This window comes from Medicago truncatula, chromosome 7, assembly GCF_003473485.1.
Source record: "Medicago truncatula cultivar Jemalong A17 chromosome 7, MtrunA17r5.0-ANR, whole genome shotgun sequence".
Classification (NCBI taxonomy): Eukaryota; Viridiplantae; Streptophyta; class Magnoliopsida; order Fabales; family Fabaceae; genus Medicago; species Medicago truncatula.
The window spans coordinates 30,886,194-30,908,510 of NC_053048.1; the positions used below are offsets into that span (position 1 = coordinate 30,886,194).

The 22,317-nt window shown below is 32.4% G+C and overlaps 3 protein-coding genes and 1 non-coding gene across 4 annotated transcripts; all 4 read right to left on the reverse strand.

Annotated features, from left to right (window-relative positions):
• Window positions 1-2,231: 2,231 nt before the first annotated feature.
• On the reverse strand, window positions 2,232-3,478 carry LOC120577057 (uncharacterized). The gene is made up of 2 exons (XM_039827963.1): window positions 2,825-3,478; window positions 2,232-2,726 (listed from the first exon to the last, which is right to left on the reverse strand). Exons 1-2 carry the CDS (start codon window positions 3,476-3,478, stop codon window positions 2,232-2,234), a joined length of 1,149 nt encoding a protein of 382 aa, XP_039683897.1.
• A 10,174-nt stretch (window positions 3,479-13,652) lies between these two features.
• On the reverse strand, window positions 13,653-13,733 carry TRNAL-AAG (transfer RNA leucine (anticodon AAG)). Its single transcript has one exon. It is a non-coding gene; the product is annotated as a tRNA-Leu (tRNA).
• A 1,119-nt stretch (window positions 13,734-14,852) lies between these two features.
• Window positions 14,853-17,135, reverse strand: LOC25498678 (uncharacterized). The gene is made up of 4 exons (XM_013593610.1): window positions 16,491-17,135; window positions 15,747-16,391; window positions 15,589-15,658; window positions 14,853-14,923 (listed from the first exon to the last, which is right to left on the reverse strand). Exons 1-4 carry the CDS (start codon window positions 17,133-17,135, stop codon window positions 14,853-14,855), a joined length of 1,431 nt encoding a protein of 476 aa, XP_013449064.1.
• Window positions 17,136-20,511: 3,376 nt separating this feature from the next.
• Window positions 20,512-22,116, reverse strand: LOC25498679 (uncharacterized). The gene is made up of 3 exons (XM_013593611.1): window positions 21,487-22,116; window positions 20,728-21,375; window positions 20,512-20,613 (listed from the first exon to the last, which is right to left on the reverse strand). Exons 1-3 carry the CDS (start codon window positions 22,114-22,116, stop codon window positions 20,512-20,514), a joined length of 1,380 nt encoding a protein of 459 aa, XP_013449065.1.
• Between the last annotated feature and the right edge of the window lie 201 nt (window positions 22,117-22,317).

Genomic DNA, 22,317 nt, shown 5'->3' on the forward strand with positions numbered 1-22,317 from the left:
TTGACATGTAGTTGAAGGTTAGTTCCCTGGTTGTTGTGGTTATGTGAAGGTGATGCCGGTTCAGATTCCTACTGAGGTTGCAGGAACTACGGAGTACTTGTGAGCAGTAGCGAAAAGCCGTAGTTACGTTTATCAGAACTTGGAGTTTTTTTTTCTTGTACATAAAAAAAAAAAAAAAAAAAAGAGCTAAACTTGGGGACTCGGTATACAAGTAACTGCCTTTAAAAGAATTGTGACATGGTCCAATATGCAAGCGAGTGCCTAACCGAGAGTGTCAAAGTGACTGACGGTAGCATCCCTCTATATAATAATAGTGAAAGAAATGAAATGAAGTTTTAATGGAGTCTTTCACATTTGACAGAAGAGAGTGGGTACTCGTGCTCATGGATGTTGCGAGGCTATTGCAAAAGGGAGTTCATTGATAGTTTACTCATATAAAGCTTTTCAACTAGTGCAAAATGCCATTGAAATGCTGAAGCTGGAGATATAGTGGAGGCTTATGTTACTTGGCTTGTGATGAGAAGAACCTAAAGAAGTTATATAGTGAAAGTTTCTCAACTATTGCAAAATTTTGAATCCTAAAAAGTTTGAGGTTATATTGTCAAGTGGGTTACAACTGAACCTAACGAGCCGAATTGAGTTGTTCTTTAATTTTAAATGAGTCGAACACGAGTTAAAAAAGAGGTTCATGTTAAACTCGAGTCAAGTCAAATTCAGACGAGTTCGATTCTACTCAGCTCAATTCCAACCCTATTTATATGTCCTGGTTTTTCATTTTGGTTTCAATTAATTTTTGTTGTTGTGATCCTGCATAAAAACATTGATATCGGTTTTGGTCCAAAATCAATATCACAATCATAACTGACGTACCAATATCTATCTATATTTGTAAAAGAAAAAGATATAAATATTTTAAATGGTCTCAAATCAGAGCATATTGTTTATCTTATGAGTGAATACTTGATTCATCACAAAGCTGTTAGCATTTTATATGAAAACAACAGAATATAAAATAAAATATGACCATCCAATTTCCTTAAACATAACTACAGTCTACATAGTTCAAACACCAAAAAGATTGCATGGCTGTTTCCGTCACTTCATTTTTCTTTCTTTGGCTTCTTCAGGTTGTACAATGGGCTATCTGTCAAAGGGGAATTAGTTGACAAATTTAGTAATGTGTACAAAATTTTTAACAAGAAAAAAAAGATCTTTCCTCACCCCTCTTGATACTCTCCTTTCCCTTACCACCTTTCATTATTTCTTCCTTTTCTTCTCATGTTTTTCTATGTTCGTTTTTAATTACTCTATTTTCTCAACATGAACTGTCATTTTATACTCAACATTAGATCTTGGAGAAATAAGTACTACTACTTATAACAACTTGGATGCTATATATTCATGCTGGAAGAAAGAATATTGATCATAATTGTTACATTCCAGAGTTCTTTGCAGGAAACATAACAAAAAAATTGATCCAAGAGTCTAACTACTCACAAATGTCAAAGAATTAAACTTAAGTAGTTTAGTGGTTATGTGTGTGTTTGGTATGACGTCATATCAAACGAAGTCAGGGCAGAATACCACATTATTGTGAAAGCTAAGAATTCCAGTTTCTCAGTTTTCACGTCCATGAAAGCTAAAAACGTGAGTTTGGCACTTCCACCACCAAACCAAACAGATGCTATGATAAATTAGTTTTTGAAGTTTAAACTCTGGACCTCCTATTAAAAACTCTTTAGATTCTCTTAATTCATTAACCAGACTACCTACTTGGAGAATAGTGTTTCATGTGAAGTGATACAAGTACTACCAATCAAATTCTAGGCAATACAAAAAACGATTTCTATGAGCGTTAGTATCATTTTTATGATAATTACAAATAATAATGTATCACGAAGTTTTGTTTGGTTGAATAGTGAACTAACCTATGTACTGGTTGAGGCCGTTGGTCAAAGCAGATGTTGAGGTCAGTGAAGATTTTAGTATGCTGAGACCCTACAACCATATATCCAATTAAATATTGTTAGCTTTTATGAGTCTGAAACAAAAAATATTAAAATGAAAGAATGTGCTAATTGAAATGTTGCACCATCCGTTTACCTCCTTCACACCAATACTAACAACAATTTCCTCCACGTCATTAAGAGGGACCTTCATTCTTTCTAGATACGAAACAGCATCAATGGATGACATTGGAGTCACAACCAAGTCGTCTGTCACCATAATTGTTAATTGGGATCGACAAATGTCGCAAGTGTACCATTAACTAACTTGGAAGTTAATTCACGTGTTCCAATTGGCAGTATCTGGTTCTTGAGTTTAAATCCTGGAAATATACGAGGATCAGCTAGCTCGTCTTTGAGTACCTTAGACCTTAAAAATTGATCTGAACTCAATTCAGTCATGCTTGTATATAAAACATCAATGCTGCTTATAGAAGATAATCCTTCTAGAATTTGCAATACTCCTCCTAAGGGGAACGTAAGAAAGCTGAAAAGAAAGTCTGCAAAATCTTCCTCTGATGTAGCAAACAAAATCTTTCTGTTTGATTTTCTTCTCAGTACTTTCACAACCATATGATTACCCTGGTCAGATGGTAAGTCCTTTCCAATCCTAATCTCAGACTGGAATGTTGAGTTTGGTTTAGCAAATTTCCCATTTTTAAAGATAAAGTCTGTCATAGGAGTTTTGGAGAGCAAGGACAACTTGAGAAGATCAACTACCTACACAAATAAAAATTTATCTTATGAATTAAAAAAAAAAAAAATCATTTAAAAAAATCAACAGCTAAGATGACAATATGGAAACTGAGAAAACATACCTCATTCTTGGTGATATGTAGCGTTTTTTTCTCTACATTTGCAAAGTCACTGAATCCTTGCTTCTTAAGCAAAAACAGACTTGTTTCGAGATCATCAGGCATCACACAAAAATCATCCCGAATTAAAAAAGTAGCAGTATCCTTAAAAAAGCCATTCACATCAGTAATCGGGACAACGTGAAAGAGAGATGGTGCATTCAAACGCTTTCCACAAATGCATTTCTGATTCCTAAAAGTAGTTACACGGGTCCCACTTATATCTCCCCTACAAAACTGCCAGTCCTCGCATGCAAAATACTGCACAGGTGTGTTGTCTATGTTCAGTTTCATATGCTGAATTAAACTTTCCATGAAGTTTCTGGGCGTTAGTAGCATTTCTTTGCAGGTTTGATTAAATAGATATTGTTGATCAAGATCTGTCACACTTTGATACAGTGAATTAATGCTGCCAAATATCACTGCTTCAATATCTGACTCCTTTGCCACAAGTCTTGCAATAGTACCTAAAGGCAATGTTAAGAAGCTGAAAAGAGCATCAACAAAATCCTTCCCTGCTTCAGCATACACAACTTTGCTCTTTTGTTTGTCCACCAAAACTCTCAAGGTAACTTTGTCACCTTGTTCAAATGATTCAGTTGCAATGTCAGCTGCCATAGTAAAGAAATTGCAGATTACCCTGAGAATAAGCAATTAGGATAGGAATACAACTTTTTCAACAAATAAAATGGATTCTTTCTTTCAACGTGTAGTTTATAGACAGTTTCAGAATGTGAAATGAAACTATTAATCACATCAGATAGTGCAAAAGTCTTGAAGTAGCAATTGGCCAGAAAAACGTTTGGCTATTGTCATGATGGTTCATTAAAAACTTGATCAAATTCCAACCATTTGTGGTTTTCCTTGAGATTGTAATTAACGATACATCTTCTTTGAACACGGAAAACAAAAGTAGGCAGAATTGATTGCAACTGTATTTTAGAAAATATTCCCTCCGTTTCAAAACGAGTGTCGTTGTAGTCAGTTGCACACGGATTAAGAAATACATTAATTAAAAGAAAGATATTATTTTACCAAATTATACTAATCAACTGTATTGATTTGTTTTTCATTAAAGAAAAAATAATATTTTGGATGTAGTATATATAGTATTAATTGAAGGGTACAATTGAAAAGAAAAAATTATTATTGCATTGGAAACTGAAAGTGACGTTCAGTTTAAAACAACACTCATTTTAAAACGGAGGGAGTAAAAAATTTAAAAAACAATTTTTTGAGGAAACGAAATATTATCAGTATTAAAATTTACTTTTGCAATTCAGTTTGGTTTGATTCGATTTTGCAAAGTGACCTATAATATGATCCGATCCTTGCCGTTTTTACAAAACAACATCCAATGCATCCAAAAAAATTGGATTTGTTTTATCGATTTGCAGTTTCATTTTGGATTGGTTTGGATTTTAACACCCCTAATTTTGACCATTTCGGATGAATTAAAAAATGTAATAAATTTAATACAAAAAAGAGAAATTATAAGTAATTTTACAAAACTATCCTTATTATTATAGATTCTTTTTTTTAATTATTAGAGAGAGAGGGAGAGAGAGATAAGTTGATCTTTTAACTTAACTATCGTTATTTCAAACCTTGGGCGTAACACATGGTCACACTTATATAAGCGAACATGATGGTAACTGTCTTTGCGATATGCGTCGTCATCTGTGGGAACCGTTATCGTGGGCTTTAACAATAGGATTGGTTCAATTGCGCTTCTGTGTGGTATGTCGCACAAAGCTTCTCGTGTGCATCCTCAACTCTAAGTAAAGTGGGTCTAAACCTATTGGACCACTCTTTTTAGGCTTTATGCCAGTCTGAAACAATTATAAAGTGGTAAACCAAAACTACGACAATTTGCCCTAAAAAAGTCGAAATATTACAAATTATAAAGATATCGTTAATGATTAAGGATAATGTTAATGAGTCTCGTATTATTTATATATCATTTTTTTGTTACAATGTTATTTATATATCATTGACAAATATTTATAGTTTTAAATAAATTTATAAATAATAAATATGTATGATGTGCATGATATTTTTTTATGTTAAACTATAATTACTATATTATAATTAATCTTGTTATTAATTAGAAGATACATTAATTCACTAATTTTTTTTAGAATATACATTAAAAAATTTAATTTAACTAATTAGTAACATTGGAATAGTTGTTACTAAATATTAAAAATTGATGGACAAAAACATGTCAAAATATTACAAATTGACAAAGATGATATTAATTTGTACTTTTTTTTCTTTCTATGAATTGAAAAATGTGTGTATTTTTATATAAATAATAAATATGTATACTATGCAAGATTTTTATATTAAAGTATAATTACTCTTATTATTATAATTATTCAAAAAATGAATAAAATGACCTCAATTTAACTAATTTACTAACATTGGAATAGTTGTTACTATAAATATTACAAAATGGTAGACTGAATATATATCAAAATATTAAAAAATGATAAAGATGGCTTTAATGTGTAGACATTTTTTTTTAATCACAACACCATAATGGCTTGGCTTAGAACCCTCTTCTTTGATTTACTGTTAATCAATACCAATGCAATGAAATTCAAGATTCTTACGATGAAAGAGTTTGAGATGATAGACTTAGGTAATATATCCTACTTCATAGGAATATAATTCATAAAAACTTCAACATGAATAATTCTGCATCATAAGAAATCATCGAAAGGTTCAATATGGTTGATTGTAGCATAGATACATAATTCGCATGGGTGGCCTGAGAACCGCGAACCGGTTCGCGTACTGTTATGAAATAGTTCGTCAAAAATTCGCAAGGAATTCTCGAGAAACCACGTACCAAGCGAACCATGTTAGAGATAGTAGAAAAATATCTGAATTTTTGAACTAATTACTATTAAGCCTTGGGAAGTGATTCCTCTCTTTGGAGAAGTGGAAAACTACTCGTCCCACCAAGGAGAGGTGAAAAATCACTGGCCCCACCAATAAAGTCATGGGATGCTCTATTATGAGACGAACGCTGATGAAAAGAAAATCGATTCAATAATTTTCAAACAAATTGTCGGATCAGCAAGGTATCTATGCAATAACAAGCCTGACATAAGTTTTGTAGTTAGCTTAATTAGAACATGTATGTTTCTAGAAAATCTCACATGAACGTTGCAAGGAGGATGCTCAGGTATCTAAATAACACCATATGTTATTGTATCATGTTCATCGATCCTCAGACCAAGAAGAAGCATTCATCACATGCTTCTCAGACGTGGACTGGTGTGGCGACAAGGTTGATAAAAGAAGCACTGCAGGTTATTTGTTTAAATTGTATTGAGCTCTAATTTCTTGGTGCTCAAGGAAGCAACTAGTAGTACCATTATCCTCATGTGAAGAGGAATGCATATCTGGTTCTTATGCAGTTTTTCAAGCTATTTGGATCGGATTAGTTCTAAAGGAGTTGAAGATTCAAGTGAAGAATCCAATCACAATGCAAATTGAAGATAGGTCTGCTATAAATATGGACAAAAGTCCTATTCTACATGGCAGAAGTAAGCACATTGAAGCTCAATCAGTTTTCACTTCTTAAGGGAGCAAGTAAACAATGGCAGGCTAGAAGTGAAACATTTTCTAAGTGAATCATAGATTGCAGACATACTAACTAAGGACTTGAAGATAGACATCAGTCAATTGATTGATGAATAGTAGTTAAATTGAACCACAAAGCATTTCTTAGTTACATTACAGATAGTTTTTTTTTAACAAACTTAGTTACAAATAGTTAGTTAGAGAAGTTGGTGGTTAGTAACAAACAAGTTTGTTAGTATTAGTTAGTTTACCTGTGATCCAAGTAATTAGAAAATTCTATAAATACACCACATGTAATCACTCTCTATTCATTACCAATAGAATTACAATTCACTCATACTCTCTCCCTCTCAATTTCTCAATTCAATCCTTTCATTTTAGTTCCTTAGAGTGCAAGAAACACATCTTATACTAACAAAAAATAAAATATTGGAGGCACTTCTCTTAATACAAACACCTACTAATTAGAATTGGAGGATGAGGGATGGAAGTTTAATAGATCCATGGTTACCCTTGGCTTCCGTCTCGTTCAGTAACAAGTGATTCAACTTCTGGTAGAACGGCATTTTACAAAAGTAAAGTAATTTAAATTGCATCGACTTTTTTCTGGTGTTAAATGTTAATCTATGGATCAATAATATATATATAGTCATCTCACATAAACAACAATAGTTATATAACTGAGGTGGAAAAATGTATGTGAGAAAAATACATGAATTTTTTTTAAAATTTTTTCGTTTTTTTCTGATGTAAAAAGAAAAATAAAACGACATACTTAAAAGACATGACAATAGAGAGACAAACTCCCCTTGGTTTTTTCTCAAGAAGTAAACCATGACAGAATACAAAATAAACTATGATCATTAATTCAAATCACTTAATTAAAACCACATATTTCAAACACCAAAATAGAAACATGCTTTTTCAAAACCATCCTCCGTAATCAGTTATCACTCACACCAAAGGTTATCTCGAGCTTCATTTTTCTATCTTTGGCTTCTTCAAGGGGCTAGCATTAGATGACAAATTAGCCTGAACAGATCTACTTCCTGAAATGTACATGTACATATAATAAAGGAGTAATTAGTACATATTCAAAATATTATAATTCAGAATATTTTACAGGAAACATAAAAATTGACTATAATAAAGTCCAACAACTATCAAATATTATAATTCAATGCAGTTATCTAATGTTTTTATAAGCATAAATTGTGTAGCATACAGTATTTCTATAAATTTCTGTTAGCAATATTAGTCCTTTCTTTTTAACAAAAGTTCACGTGACATGTTCAAAAAGTGATTTTAGATGAATTTTCTCGATGAACTTTAATATTTTTTTTTGTTATAATTATAATGTAGGATGAGGTTTTGTTTGGTCTAATACTGTACTAACCTATGTACTGGTTGAGACCGTTTGTCAAGGCAGATTTTGAGGTCAATGAAGCTCTAAGTATGCTGAGACCCTGCAACCACATGAAATCAAATATGGTGAGTTGTTATGAATCTAATATAAGAAATATTAAAATGAAAGACTAACACGCTCCCTTTTACCTCCTTCTGGCCAATATTAACGACCATTTCCTCCACGTCACTAAGGGGAACCTTCATTCTTTCAAGATATGAAATACCATCAATGGATGACATTGGAGTCACAACCAATTCGTCTGTCACCATAAACGTTAATGGTGCTCTAGCATATCCTCCAGAAATAGGGGATTTAGGATCAACAAATTGATATGACATACTTTTTTCCTTATAATTGTTTTTAGGTATCGGTAATATCTGGTTCCTGAGTTCAGATTGTATGGAAATCATTGGAATGGTTAGTCTGTCTTTCATAAGTTGTGACCTCAAACACTTGTCTGAACTCAATTCAGTCACACTCTTATATAAATTATCAAAGCAGCTTATAAAAGAGAATCCTTGGAGAATATGCAACACCGATCCCAAAGGAAAAGTGAGAAAACTAAAAACCAAATCAGCAAAATCATCATCTGCTTCAACAAACAAAATCTGTTTATTTGATTTTCTTCTCAGTACTCTCACAACCATTTCATCAGATTGTTCCTTTTCCTTACCAATATTAACCTCCATTCAGTTATTTGGGACTAAATTTTCAACAGAGTGTTGCTTTTTAAATATAAATTCGGATAGTGGAGTTTTTGAAACCAAAGACAATTTGAGAAGATCAAGTACCTATTCAAACCACATATTGAAGAATTAGTGAGGCAAAAAACAATAAATAATAATAATAATGAACAAAAAATAAGTCATACAAACACAGAATAAGAAAACATACCTCTTTCTTGGTGATGTTGATATTAATGGTTTGTTTATCAATAGCATCAATGTCATTGACTCCAAGCTTCTGAAGGAGACTTAAACTTGTCGTAACAACATTTGGCATAACATATAGATCATCAGATACAATAAACGTCGACATTTCATTAATAAAACCAATTTCTTTACTCAAAATCAGGGTTTTTTTCTCGGTTCAACAGCTTTCCACAAATACATTTTTGATTCATATAGTAACTCAAACAAGACCTATTTTCAATTTTGCATGCCACATTCTCACAGAGGTAGAATGACTTCAAGGGCTCAGTATTGTCAATGTTCAGTTTCATATTCCTGCAATAAGCGCCCGATCGGTTTATAGGATTAAGTAGCATCTCCTTGCAGATTTGTGAGTGTAGATATTGTTGATCAAGAACTGACACACTTTGATAGAGTGAACTTATGCTGCCAAATCTCACTGCTTCAATATTTGACTCTTTATCCACGATTCCTGCGATAGTACCTAAGGGTAATGTTAAGAAACTCAAAAGAACATCAACAAAATCCTTATCTGCCTCAGTAAACAGAACTTTGTTTTTCTCCTTGTCCACCAAAACTCTTAGGGTTACTTTGTCAACTTGTCCAGTCATGGTAAGAATCTCAGAACACAGTCAGATAACCTGTAACAACAAAGTTAAAGGAATTTTCAGATAAACTTATAACTTGTTTAATTTCCCTTTCCCGATCAGGTAAAAAACCTGGAAAAAAAAAAAAAAAAAACTACAACGAGCAAAAAGAAAAACGACAAAGAGAAGAGAAGGTGGAACAAAAAAAGTTACAAGGTAATAATAGAAAGAGAATATGAAATAGCATCCGTAACTTTTTGTTGCCGCATATATTTAAATATGAAAAGACATGATAATAGAAAGATGAAAAAGAAAAACTTGATAAACCCGAACAATAAGGTGGAAGGAGCGACAAGGGGGAGAAGAGAGTAATAGATTTGCGTCCTTTAAGGCTTTGTTTGGGAGTGGGTTTTGGAGAGGAGGGAAAGGAAAGACTTATGGAGAGATAAATCCTTGTTTGGGAGTTTTATGAAAAAAGGGAAAAGTTTTGGGGGTTTTTAAAGGGATTCATTTGTCCAATTTTAAAGTTCCCACAAATTCGACTCAGCTACTCTAGTGCAAGCTCTGTCGTCTCCGGGTCATGTTGATTTGAAATTTTATGCTATTGTTTCTAGTATTATCTAACTTCAAGGTGAAGTTTGTTAGGAGACAAGCGAACATGGTTGCTCATACTTTAGCTAGGGCGGCCTGTTCTTGGGCTAGTCACCGCATTTTTTATTCTTATCCTTCTTGTATTGAACATTGGTTGATTAATGATAATAGTTAATTTTGTTTTGGTAAAAAAAAAGGTACCCCAAAATTGGGGGTTTTGGGGGTTAAACATACAAATTGATAATTGTTCCTTCATAATAATTCAAAATTCCAATTAAGGACAAAAATAATATACAAGATAAATTACAAAGTATAACACACTATATTGATTTTAAGAGAAAAAGGGTAAAATAGTAAAATCATCACATAAGCTTTCTATCTCTTTTCCTTGTTTGGTTTCTTTAACTCACAAACAAAGGGAAGACTTTCCCTCCTTTCTCCCTTCCCTTCCTTTCCGATCCTAAGCATTTCCTTCCCCTCCCCTCAAAACTTGCAAACAAAGCCTTAGGGTTTTAGAATCGAGTGTTTGGCTCCTTTATAAGTGGCGCCGACTCATAATTTAAAATTCGGACGGAAAATTGAACCAGCAAATGGAAGTCATGTTTAACCAACAATTGAATCACGACGAACAAGTTTTAAATAAATTAATAACAGGATCTAAGGTAGTAAGATTTTATGAGAGTTTGTGGATTTATTGCATTAGAAAGACGTTTTATTTATTTATTTATTTCAAAAAAATAAAAAAAGTTTGACTTTATTTTTTTTTAAAGAATAAAAAAAATGTTTGATAGATAATTAATGTAAATCATAATTTATAAAGTAAATGGTTAAATATGTTTTTTATCAATGTAATATTTATAAGTACGGAAACCGTTTGTTGAATGTGTAATTGACTGAAAACAATCTTTTAATAGGAATCAAACAACGCAAAATGATGTTAAATCAAACAACTGCATAAAACTATAAACTACACAATTTATGTGACACTAATTTAGATAGAAAAAGGGAAAAATAATGCAGAGAGGTAATTCTAGCTAAAAAAAACACCTAAAATCATCCCTGTTTGATGAGTAAGAAAGAAAGAACAAAAACTTAGTTACCTTCTTTCTCTTCTTCTTTCATATATCAACACTGTGATTTGAAGAATGAAATGGAAGTGGGTGGAAAACACAATAAAGAGAAGTTTGAATTGTATTTTAGTATTTTTTATTTTTGTACTTTTTTTGTTGACAATTTCTTTCACTACTAAAAAACAAAAATTAGTGAGGGAAATTTAGTGAGGGAAAACATAAAATCCTTCTCCAATTCCGTCATTAAATTTTACGACCAAAGAATTTGTGAGGAATTTTATATTTTCCGTCACAAATTTTCCTCCCTAATTTTACTTTTCCTAGTAGTTTCAGACAACTTGTTCATAACGGTTGAACAAAAGTTCTTTATCAAAACATTTAACTTTAATCCAACACAAAAAGATATTGTGAAGTTAAACTATAAAGAATTAGACACAAACTTATACTAATTGACTATCAACTTTGATAGCTAGTCCAGTCCACTCCACACTCCATAGTGTATTTTATAATATCAATGAGAGAACATCTTTCACTATAATCATTTGATTACGACACTCAAGGTATCCACTTCAAGATTTCACAATGCATCAATCTTAGTAAGTCCATTACTCCCATCAATACTCGGCTACCAGACAATGACATTCCCATCACTTACCTAGTGGAACAACCATGATGATCTATGTTGAACTAAAATGGGTTTTGTTCAATACAAGTGATGTTTTGATGATAACAAAGTATAAAAGAAAAATTGAATATGCTTATGTGTGTTTAAGTATATGCAGGATAAGAGAAATAAATTCACAATATTAAATAAAGTTTTTATCTTGAAAGAACAAGACCATGAGCACACTTAAAAGCATTTGAACTTTGAAGAGAAGCTGATGTTTTGGACCAAAATCCGAAGGATACAGGCCACTAAAGGACTAAAAGACTTGGACTTTGAAGAAATGAAGCATTTAAAGGACTCAGACTCTGAAGGCCATGTCAACATCAGAAGACTCTGACTAGTTTTGTCATCTTTTGAAAAGGTCACTATCAGACTCAGATAATATAGTTTGTTCTCTTGTGACCACGTGAAGAAACAAACAAAGAACTTCAAATGACCTTTCAACGACATTAATCATATAAAGAAACATTCCAACATCTATGATCAAGCTTAAGGACTCAAATAGTGCGTTGACACCTCTTCAACGTCTCTCAGATTTCTCTCTCTGTAAAGAGCTGAAGACTTGAAGAAATTAACAAGACTCAACATAGAATTTCTTACGGACTTTGTAAATAAAGGTTGTTGACAACATTAGGTGTTGTACATCCAGAGTTTTGCGTTTCTATATGACTAATATAAAGTCATTTCTAGAATCATAACTCTCTAATCATAACTCTCGATAAAACAATATAATCGTATTCACACTACTTAATTGATTCACACTACTTGATTGCTTTACATCATGATCTAGATTACTCTCAATTTTGAGGATATTAAAAAGTATTTCCAAATCATGTTCTTGGTATTTTTTCTTTAAAAATTTCCTTTTCTAAAAGAACATATCACTTTTCTTTTTAAGTTTAGTGTATTAAACACCAACATGGATTCTTCCTCTACATAAAAATAGTGAAGGATCTATGATGAGAGTATTAAGAACAACCACCGTTGGATAACGAGACAAAGTCGGGTGCAAAGATTCGTTGTAATAGATTTCTCTCAAGTGGTTGGAAGCCTGTTTTGAAGTAAACTCCATACTATTGCTAGGAGTCTAGGACTGTATTCAAACATCGATTATAGCATAGCGGAATTGGAACAAGCCACTATTGTTCCAGGTTACACTATCTAGTATAAAATGTTGTCAAATATAACACTGTAACAGAGGAATGTGAGCAAATCGCTATTTTCTGAGATTCACAATCATCAACCTTGCATCTTACTATGATGTGTGATCTTTTCAACAAATTTTATTATTTCATCTCCGACGACAATAATGGACTTGAACGGCAAGGTATGGACGGAGGACATTGAAATTGTTTTTGGTCCAAAAATGATCCAACAGTCATAAATGAAGAACGAAAGCACATTGTTTATCTTATGAATGAATACTTGTTTCATCACAATCAGCTTATAACAACAGAGTACAAAATAAACTACGAGTCTATGACCATCCAAATCACTTAAACATAACCTTAGCTTTTTGACTCTCTCTATTGCCTTCTCACCTTTCAATCATTTTTTCTTACTTTTTCATCTTCGTTTTTAATTACTCTACTTTCTTTAGAGCCAACAATAACTATCATTCTCTACTGCTCTTAGATTTATATCATATGAACATCTTATATATGATTACCTTTTATTTACTTGGAGAAAGAAGTACTACTAATAACACTTTAGGTGCTGTACATTTATTGAAGAAGATAGAATATTGATGATAATTAAAAAGAAACCATTCCCAAATTTCATAACATTTTGCAGGAACATAATAAAAATTGATCTAATAGAGTATCCCTACTATCAAATGTCATAATTCAGCAAATTAATATGGTAAAACTCTTTCAACATAACTCGGCCATTCGATAGCGTGGCGTGCGTAACTTTCCATAGAGGGTGCGCGTGCATTTGAAAAAATAATAAAGAAAACATGTTGAGAGTGGGATTTGAACCCACACCCTATCGGACCAGAACCTTAATCTGGCGCCTTAGACCAACTCGGCCATCTCAACTTGATGCTTCTTTCACCGAATCAAATATTAATAACTATATAATCATATTTCAAAACACAACTAGAATAACATAGCAAAACATGTGTGATTTTGTTATCGTTCCCCAGTCTGAGAAGTAAAGGCAAAGAAAAAGGTAGAAAGCTATGAAGAAGAACCAAAACTCGAACCTGATCTCATCCGACGACGTAGCCATAAACTGCCTTGCACGGGTCCCACGCTCTCACCACACAACCCTCACCCTCGTTTCCAAACCAATCCATTCACTCCTCTCTTCTTCACCACTTGCGTAAAAACCTTTTTAATGACAGATTTTATAAATATGTTGATCCTAAATCCTATCTCAGGAGGATTTGCTAGAGGACCGATAACATTCAAGGTGACAAACCCCCTTCCAACGGAAAACATCCCATATTTATTTCAGCCATATCACAATATAGCAGAGATAACCCTAGCAAAACCCTTGATTGTTTTCCTTACAATGATAATCTAGAGAAGGAGAAGTCCTAGCAGGGAATTCGATAGGAGTTTTTTTGTTCATAGTTTTGCTATCTGCTCTCCATTTCTTAATCTGCAGAACAATACCTTCCTATTAATTAGAATTGGGGGGATGGAAGTCTAACAAATTAATGGCAGTCCTCCCCATTCAGTAACCAAGTGATTCAACATCTGCTTGAATGGAATTTAACATAAGTTAAGGACTTCAAATTGCATCGACTTTTGTCTAACTTTTATTATGCCGCGGTTTCGCATATTAAGGCATTGGAATTAATTATGGACCAATACTATCTTTCAAAAAAAAATATAACTGAAGTAACAAAATGTATATTTGTGAAAAGGAAAATAAAACGAAACGCTAACAAGACATGACAATAGAGGAACATACTCCCCTTAGTCTTTTCACAAGAAGTAAACCATGACAGAATACCAAAATAAACTATGATCATCCAAATCACTAAAACAAAACCACATATTTCAAACACCAAAATAGAAATATCCTTTCTCATAACCATCCTCCGTAATCAGTTATCACACCATAGTTACAGGAAATAATGTTGATGATAAATGAAAAAGAACAATCCTCTAATCAGTTATCACTCACACCATAGGTTATCTCGAGCTTCATTTTTCTACCTTTGGCTTCTTTAAGGGTCTAGCATTAGATGACAAATTAGCCTGAACAGATCTACTTCCTGCCATGTACATGCACATATAATAAAGAAGTAGTTAGTACATATTCAAAACTATTTAACAAACCAGTGACCAAGATTACACACCCTTTATGACTGTCACTCTCTTCCCTTCTCACCTTTTGTTCATTTTTAATTACTTAATTTTATTGACAGTAAGTGTCCTTACTCCCCATTACCCTTAGATCATATAAACATCCAATATACATACAGTTACCTTATGGAAAATTAGTACTACTTGTTATATTAAATGCAGTCATCTAATATTAGCAGTCATCTAATATTTTTATAAGCATGAGTTGTGAAAATAGTCGGTAATTTCTCCTTCTTAATTGTTATATTAAAAATGTGTTAGTGAATTAGTGCCTATGTTAGTTTAGAAACAAGTATTTCAAATATGAAAATAGTATGCAGGCACAACCAGTCAATTTTAAAGATAATATACAAACAAGGGCTAAATATGTTATTGGTCTCTCTAAATATACCAACTTCCATTTTTAATCACTCTTCAAATTCCTTCAAAATTTGGTCTCTAAATTCTGGTTAACAATACTTCACTGAACGTGTTCGAAGCGACTATTTTTGAAAAATTTTATCGATGAACTTTAAAATTGTGTTTATTATAATTATAATGTAGGATGAGATTATGTTTGGTCTAATATACTAACCAATGAACTGGTTGAGGCCGTTTGTCAAGGCAGATTTTGAGGTCAATGAAGCTCTAAGTATGCCGAGACCCTGCAACCACATGAAATCAAATATGGTGAGTTGTTATGAATCTAATACAAGAAATATTAAAATGAAAGACTAACACACTCCCATTTACCTCCTTCTGGCCAATATTAAGGACCATTTCCTCCACGTCATTAAGTGAGACCTTCATTCTTTCAAGATATGAAATACCATCAATGGATGACATTGGAGTCACAACCAATTCGTCTGTCACCATAAACGTTAATGATGCTCCAGCATATCCACCAGAAATAGGGGATTTAGGATCAATAAATTTGTATGACGTATTTTTTTCCTTATAATTGTTTTTAGGTATCGGTAATATCTGGTGTCTGAGTTCAGATTGAGCAGAAATGGTTGGACTGGTTAGTATGTCTTTGAAAAGCTGTGACCTCAAACACTTGTCTGAACTCAATTCAGTCACGCTCTTGTATAAATTATCAATGCAGCTTACAAAAGAGAATCCTTGGCGAGTATGCAACACTGCTCCTAAGGGGAAAGTGAGAAAACTAAAAACGAAGTCAGCGAAATCTTCCTCTGCTTCAACAAACAAAATCTGTTTATTTGATTTTCTTCTCAGTACTTTCACAACCATTTCATCAGATTCTTCCTTTTCTTTACCAATATTAACTTCCAATTGGTTACTTAGAACTAAATCTTCAACAAAATGTTCCTTTTTAAATATAAAGTCCGACAAAGGAGTTTTTGAGACCAAAGACAATTTGAGAAGATCAACCACCTATTCAAACCACATATTGAAGAATTAGTGAGATAAAAAACAATAATAATAATAATAATCAACAAAAAACATGTCATACAAAAAGAACAAGAAACATACCTCTTTCTTGGTGATGTTGATACTAACGGTTTGTTTATCAATAGCATCAATGTCATTGACTCCAAGCTTCTGAAGGAGATTTAAACTTGCCGTAACAACATTGGGCATAACATAGAGATCATCAGATATGATAAACGTTGACATTTCCTTAACAAAACCGATTTCTTTACTCAAAATCCGGGATTTTTCTCGGTTCAACGGCTTTCCACAAATACATTTTTGATTCCTAAAGTAACTCAAACAGTACTTATGGTCAACAGATAAACATGAAACGTTCTCACAGAGGTAGTAGGACTTCAAGGACTCAGTATTGTCAATGTTCAATTTCATATTCCAGCAATAAGCTTCCGCTGAGTTGTTAGGATTGAGTAGCATTTCCTTGCAGGTGTGTGACCAAAGATATTGTGTATCAAGATCTGACACACTTTGATACAATGAGCTAATGCTGCCAAATTTCACTGATTCAATATTTGAGTCCTTTGCCACGAGTTTTGCAATGGTCCCTAAAGGCAATGATAAGAAGCTCAAAAGAACATCAACAAAATCCTTTCCTGCCTCTGCAAACAGAACTTTGTTTTTCTCCTTCAGCACCACAACTCTAAGGGAAACTTTGTCGACTTGCTCAGCTGAGGAATTTTCAGCCATGGTAAGAATCTCAGAACACAGTCAGATAACCTGCAACAAATTTAAAGGAATTTTTTGATAAGCTTATAACTTGTTTAATTACGCTTTCCTGTTCAAGTAACCTGTAACAAACAAGGTTATACTGTCAAGTGTCAACCACATTTATCACATATGCAGGTTGTTACTAATGACACTATCTGGAATGAATCAGTTTCCTTAAAATTGTCTCGTTTTTGCTTAGCGGTTACTCTGTTACCGGATTTCTACAAAAGATATTTTGGTTCAGCAGGAGTATTTCAACAAAATTCTAATGTGTTTCAGTGGTCGCGGATCAATGGAAAGCATTCGCCATCTATTCGTGGGGTGATTTCTTTGTGTCCATTTGGGTGTTGGTCGGACAATTGATAAGTGTTCGCTTGTGCGCTATGAAGCATAGATACGGGCATGGACACCGGACATCACACCGACAATGCTAATAATTTTAGAAAATCACATAATTCAATATAATTATATGTGTCGGTGTCTGACAACACGCTTAATACGAGGAGTGTCCGTACTTCATAGCTTGTGCGTGGTAATTTGGAAGGAACGAAATTATAGCTTTTTTCGACAAAAGGAAGACTCGATACAACATTAAATTTATTAAGCAAATCTATTATCTTATTCATGGTTGAAAGCAAAACACTAAGTTACAGATTTTGTGTGCTAGAACCTTTCGATTAATTAATTGATTATATTTTAACATGTTATAAAAATAATGAAAAGAAAATACCTAGAAATAACAAGAGCTATAACGAGAAAAGAAAACAACGAGAAAGAGAAGAGAAGGTGAAGAAAAAAAAAAAAAGTTGCCGTAAATTTTAGTTGCCGCATATATTTAAAAATTAAAACACGAAGAGACATGATAATAGAAAGAAGAAAAAGAAAAACTTGATAAACCTGAATAATAAGGTGGGAGCCTGGGAGGAGCGGGAAAAGGACGGTAACAGCTTTGTGTCGTTTGGGTTTTTCTTGATTAGCGAGGGACGACCAATAATATGGACATGAAAATTTTTCAAAATTTTAGCGAGGTTGTACAATGACTAGGCATTTAATTTTATTTCCTATTTTTTTAATTTATTTGGATTTCTTTTTTAAAAACTTAATTTGAAGAATTAAAAATATTAAAAAAACTTTATATATGCGAACTTGATGACACATTAACCATAAATGGTAAAAGATACTACTTTATAATATTTATTGACAATTGCAATTTTGAAAAATAAAAACTGATAAGCTTGACATGTTCAATTTTTGTAACATAAATTGAAATTTATTTTAAATATAGTACATAAGTCTATGAACAAAATATCAAATTATAACGTTATGAAGAAAAGACAACCTAATTTATCTTATTTTCGAACTTAGTATTGTATTGTCTATGTTCGGATTCTAGACCCCAAAAGAGTTAAACTCACTAGTAAAGTCTATGAATGTATATTCATTGGATATGACATAAATAACAAAGCATCTAGGTTTTATGACTGATATGCTAAAGTGATTATATAATCAAATGATTTTGATATCTATGAAAATGAATACCCTTGTAAATTAAAGAAGAGAAATGTTAACTAGTGATGGGCACTAGTAGGGGTAAAATAAATTCCCCTTTTAAATTAGGAGCTAGTGGGAGCACTACATTGATCACGGTCCTGTAATAAAAAATAAAAAAAAATAGTTAAGAAAACATCATACGAGATGTTATAGAACCTCGAAGAGATAAGAAAGCAAGAACTGCTAAAGAGTATGGACTCAATTATATGGTTTATATATTGAAAGATGATCCATTAATCCTTAAAGAAGTTATATCCTTGTTGTATTCTGAATTAATGCAAGAAATTATAAATGATTAAATGGATTTACTAGAGTCTAACAAAACATAGACACTTAATATATTTTCCTCCTAGTTGCAAACCAATCGGCTGTATTTTTTGGGAAGGAGAATTTTATTAATCACATCACATTAACCGTTTAGTAACAATCAAAATATTAAATTGTATGATTGCCCAGTGAAACGGTATTCCCTCATCCCCAACGGAAATTGGATGAATTTACAACAAATAACTGAAAAGTTAGTTGATAGTTGATAAGTTAATCGATTGAATTTGCAGGGATTTAGCAAACTTAACACTTTTATTAACTTATAAATAAGAATGACATAAAAAAATATTTAATTGATTTTGAAATAAAATAATAGTTATTAAACGAGTCTTTTTTCTTTGTACAAAAACGAGTCTTTTTTAATTGTAAAGGTTACTCCCTCATTCTTTTTATTTTTTTATTTTGAAAGAAAAGGTTACTCCCTCTTGTCTAGCAACCAAACACAAATATGTACATTCTAAAAAAAAGTTAGTTGACTGCATTTGATTGATGATGATGATACTAAATGATAGTAGTATTATAATAAGACAAATTCTATGGTACATCTAATATTTTGAGTGTACCAGTACACCAAACATTAAATTAATAATTAAATTCTATTATTGACAATTATAATAATTAAATTTTATTTACCAAAAGCGTCGATGAAATAAAAAAAAAAAAATTTAATTTTTATTGCTCATAATGAAGAATATTAATTATTTTTTATGAGAAAATGTTAAAAATTTAATATAATTCATATAAACAATGAAATGATGTTTTTTTTTCTCATGAGATAATGTTTTCTAAAATATAAATAATGACAAATAACAACTTATTTCATAAAATAATCATTAATTTATAAATTTATAAAGCAGAGTATCGGTACACCTCAATTTATGAGATGTACCGTTAAAGGTCCATGATAATAATGACAATGTTTTATTTTTTTGTCCTTCTCTTAAAAATTGAACATCGAAAACATCTACTACTACTATGTATAAAAGTTGGAAAACGATTCAAAATAACATCAAACTTCTTCTTCTTCATTTAATTTAGGATTTCCATATCCTTCATTATCATAAATCGAATCCTATTAATTTGTGGATAACATAGGCCTTGTCAGCTTGCAAACAGATCCAAAGAACTATCCGTCCCTCATCTAAGCTTTTGCATCAGAAATATTTACCCATTGATGAACTATATAGTCTAATTTAATTTAAATACTGTTTTAGGTAAATAAGATTGCAATGAAAATTTAATTTCATCAAAAGATCATAAAGTGTTACAATGAAGAGACATACATTCCATTGAGTTATTTGGACGACAATAATCATCAACTGATGAATCATATAAAAGTTGTGGTGGCAGGATTCACCAAGAAGACAATACTTTAGACAAAATTATTACTACCCTCGATCGAATACTACCATGCAGCCACAATAGTGCTCTAATATTATTGAAGAGCATTCTAAGCTTTCAATGAACTATGTAATGCCTATGAACTTTTTTCACGCAAGAATTGCTCTATTATGGACAGGCTGAGACCATTTGTCAAAGTAGAAGTTGTGGTCAATGAAGCTTTTAAAATCCTGAGACCCTGCATTACCATGAAACCAAATATTGTGAGTTATAAATCTGGTAGAAGTAATATTAAGATGTAACTATGTAAATGTGTCCGAACTCTAAATTCAAGTTTTAAGCATTGCCTTACCTCCTTACGACCGATCCTTATGACCCTTTCTTCCACATCATTAAGGGGGACCTTCATTCTTTCTAAATATGAAACACCAGATATTGACGACATTGGAGTCACAACCAAGTCGTCGGTCACCATGAATGTTAATGGTCCTCTAGAGAATCCTCCTGATATAGGGGACTTAGGATCAACAAATTTATAAAGTCTAAAATTTCTAACGTGGTAAGGTAACCTCAATATCTGGTTCTTAAGTCCATACTGATCAGCAATAAAAGGACTAGTTAGTTCGAATTTGAGTTGTTCTGACTTTAAACATCTGTCTGGACTCATATCAACCATGCTCCTATATAAATTATCAATGCACCTTAGAAAAGAGAATCCTCCAAACATATGTATAACACTTCCTAATGGAAATGTTAGAAAACTAAATACAAAGTCAGCAAAATCTTCTTGTGCTTCAACAAACAAAATTTGTTCATTTGACTTTCTCCTGAATACTTTCACAACCATCTCAGCGTTATTGTCATCAGATGGTTCATCTTCTTCACCAACCCAAAACTCCAATCGGTTTCTTGGGTCTAAGTTTGTTAATTGTTGCTTTGTAAAGATAAAGTTTGTCAAAGGAGTCTTTGAAACCAAAGACAACTTGAGAAGATCAACAACCTATTCAAAATAGGGGTTTAATAATTAATATGAAAACAATATAATAATGATAATAATAAAAATAACAATAATAATATACAGAAAATATGACATATAACTATAAAAACATGCCTCTTTCGTGCTGATATTGAGGGTTTCTATCACTATAGCGTCAATGTTATTGACTCCAAGCTTCTGAAGAAGATCTAAACTTGTTCCAACTTCATTCGGCATCACATAAAGATCATCAGAAACTATAAAAGTCGAGGTTTCCTTAACAAATCCGGGTTCTCTAATTGAGTATTTCATAAGTTTTTCTTTTTTGAATAGCTTTCCACAAATACATGTTTGATTTCTGAATAAGCTCACACAAGTCCTGTTTTCAATTTTGCAAGAATTGTCCTCACAGAAGAAGTAGCAGTTCAAGGGTTCGGTGGTGTTGATGTTCAATTTGAGCTTCCAGCAATAAGGTTGCATGGAGTTTCTTGGCTTAAGTAGCATTTCTTTGCAGGTATGTGACCATAGATATTGTGGATCAAGATCTTTCACACTTTGATATAGTGAACTCAAACTACCAAATTTCACTGCTTCGATATTTGACTCTTCAGCCACGAGTCTAGCAATAGTACCTAAAGGAAATGTTAAGAAGCTGAAGAGTGCATCAACAAAATCCTTCCCAGCCTCAGCCAATAGAACTTTGTTTTTCTCTTTATCGACCAAAACTCTCAAGGTAACTTTGTCAACTTGTTCATCTTCAGCCATTGGTATGGGAACCACTCGTAGTCACTGAAAAATCACAAAGCACCGTTGCTACTTGTATTGAAAAAGATAAAGCGTTATATGGGTAAATGCGGGCTCTCTTATTTAAATCAGTGGAAGTTGACTGTCCTTGACGGTTTTGGGAAGGAAAACCTTATTAATCACATTACACTCAGTAAATCAAAATGCATGGTTATCAATTAA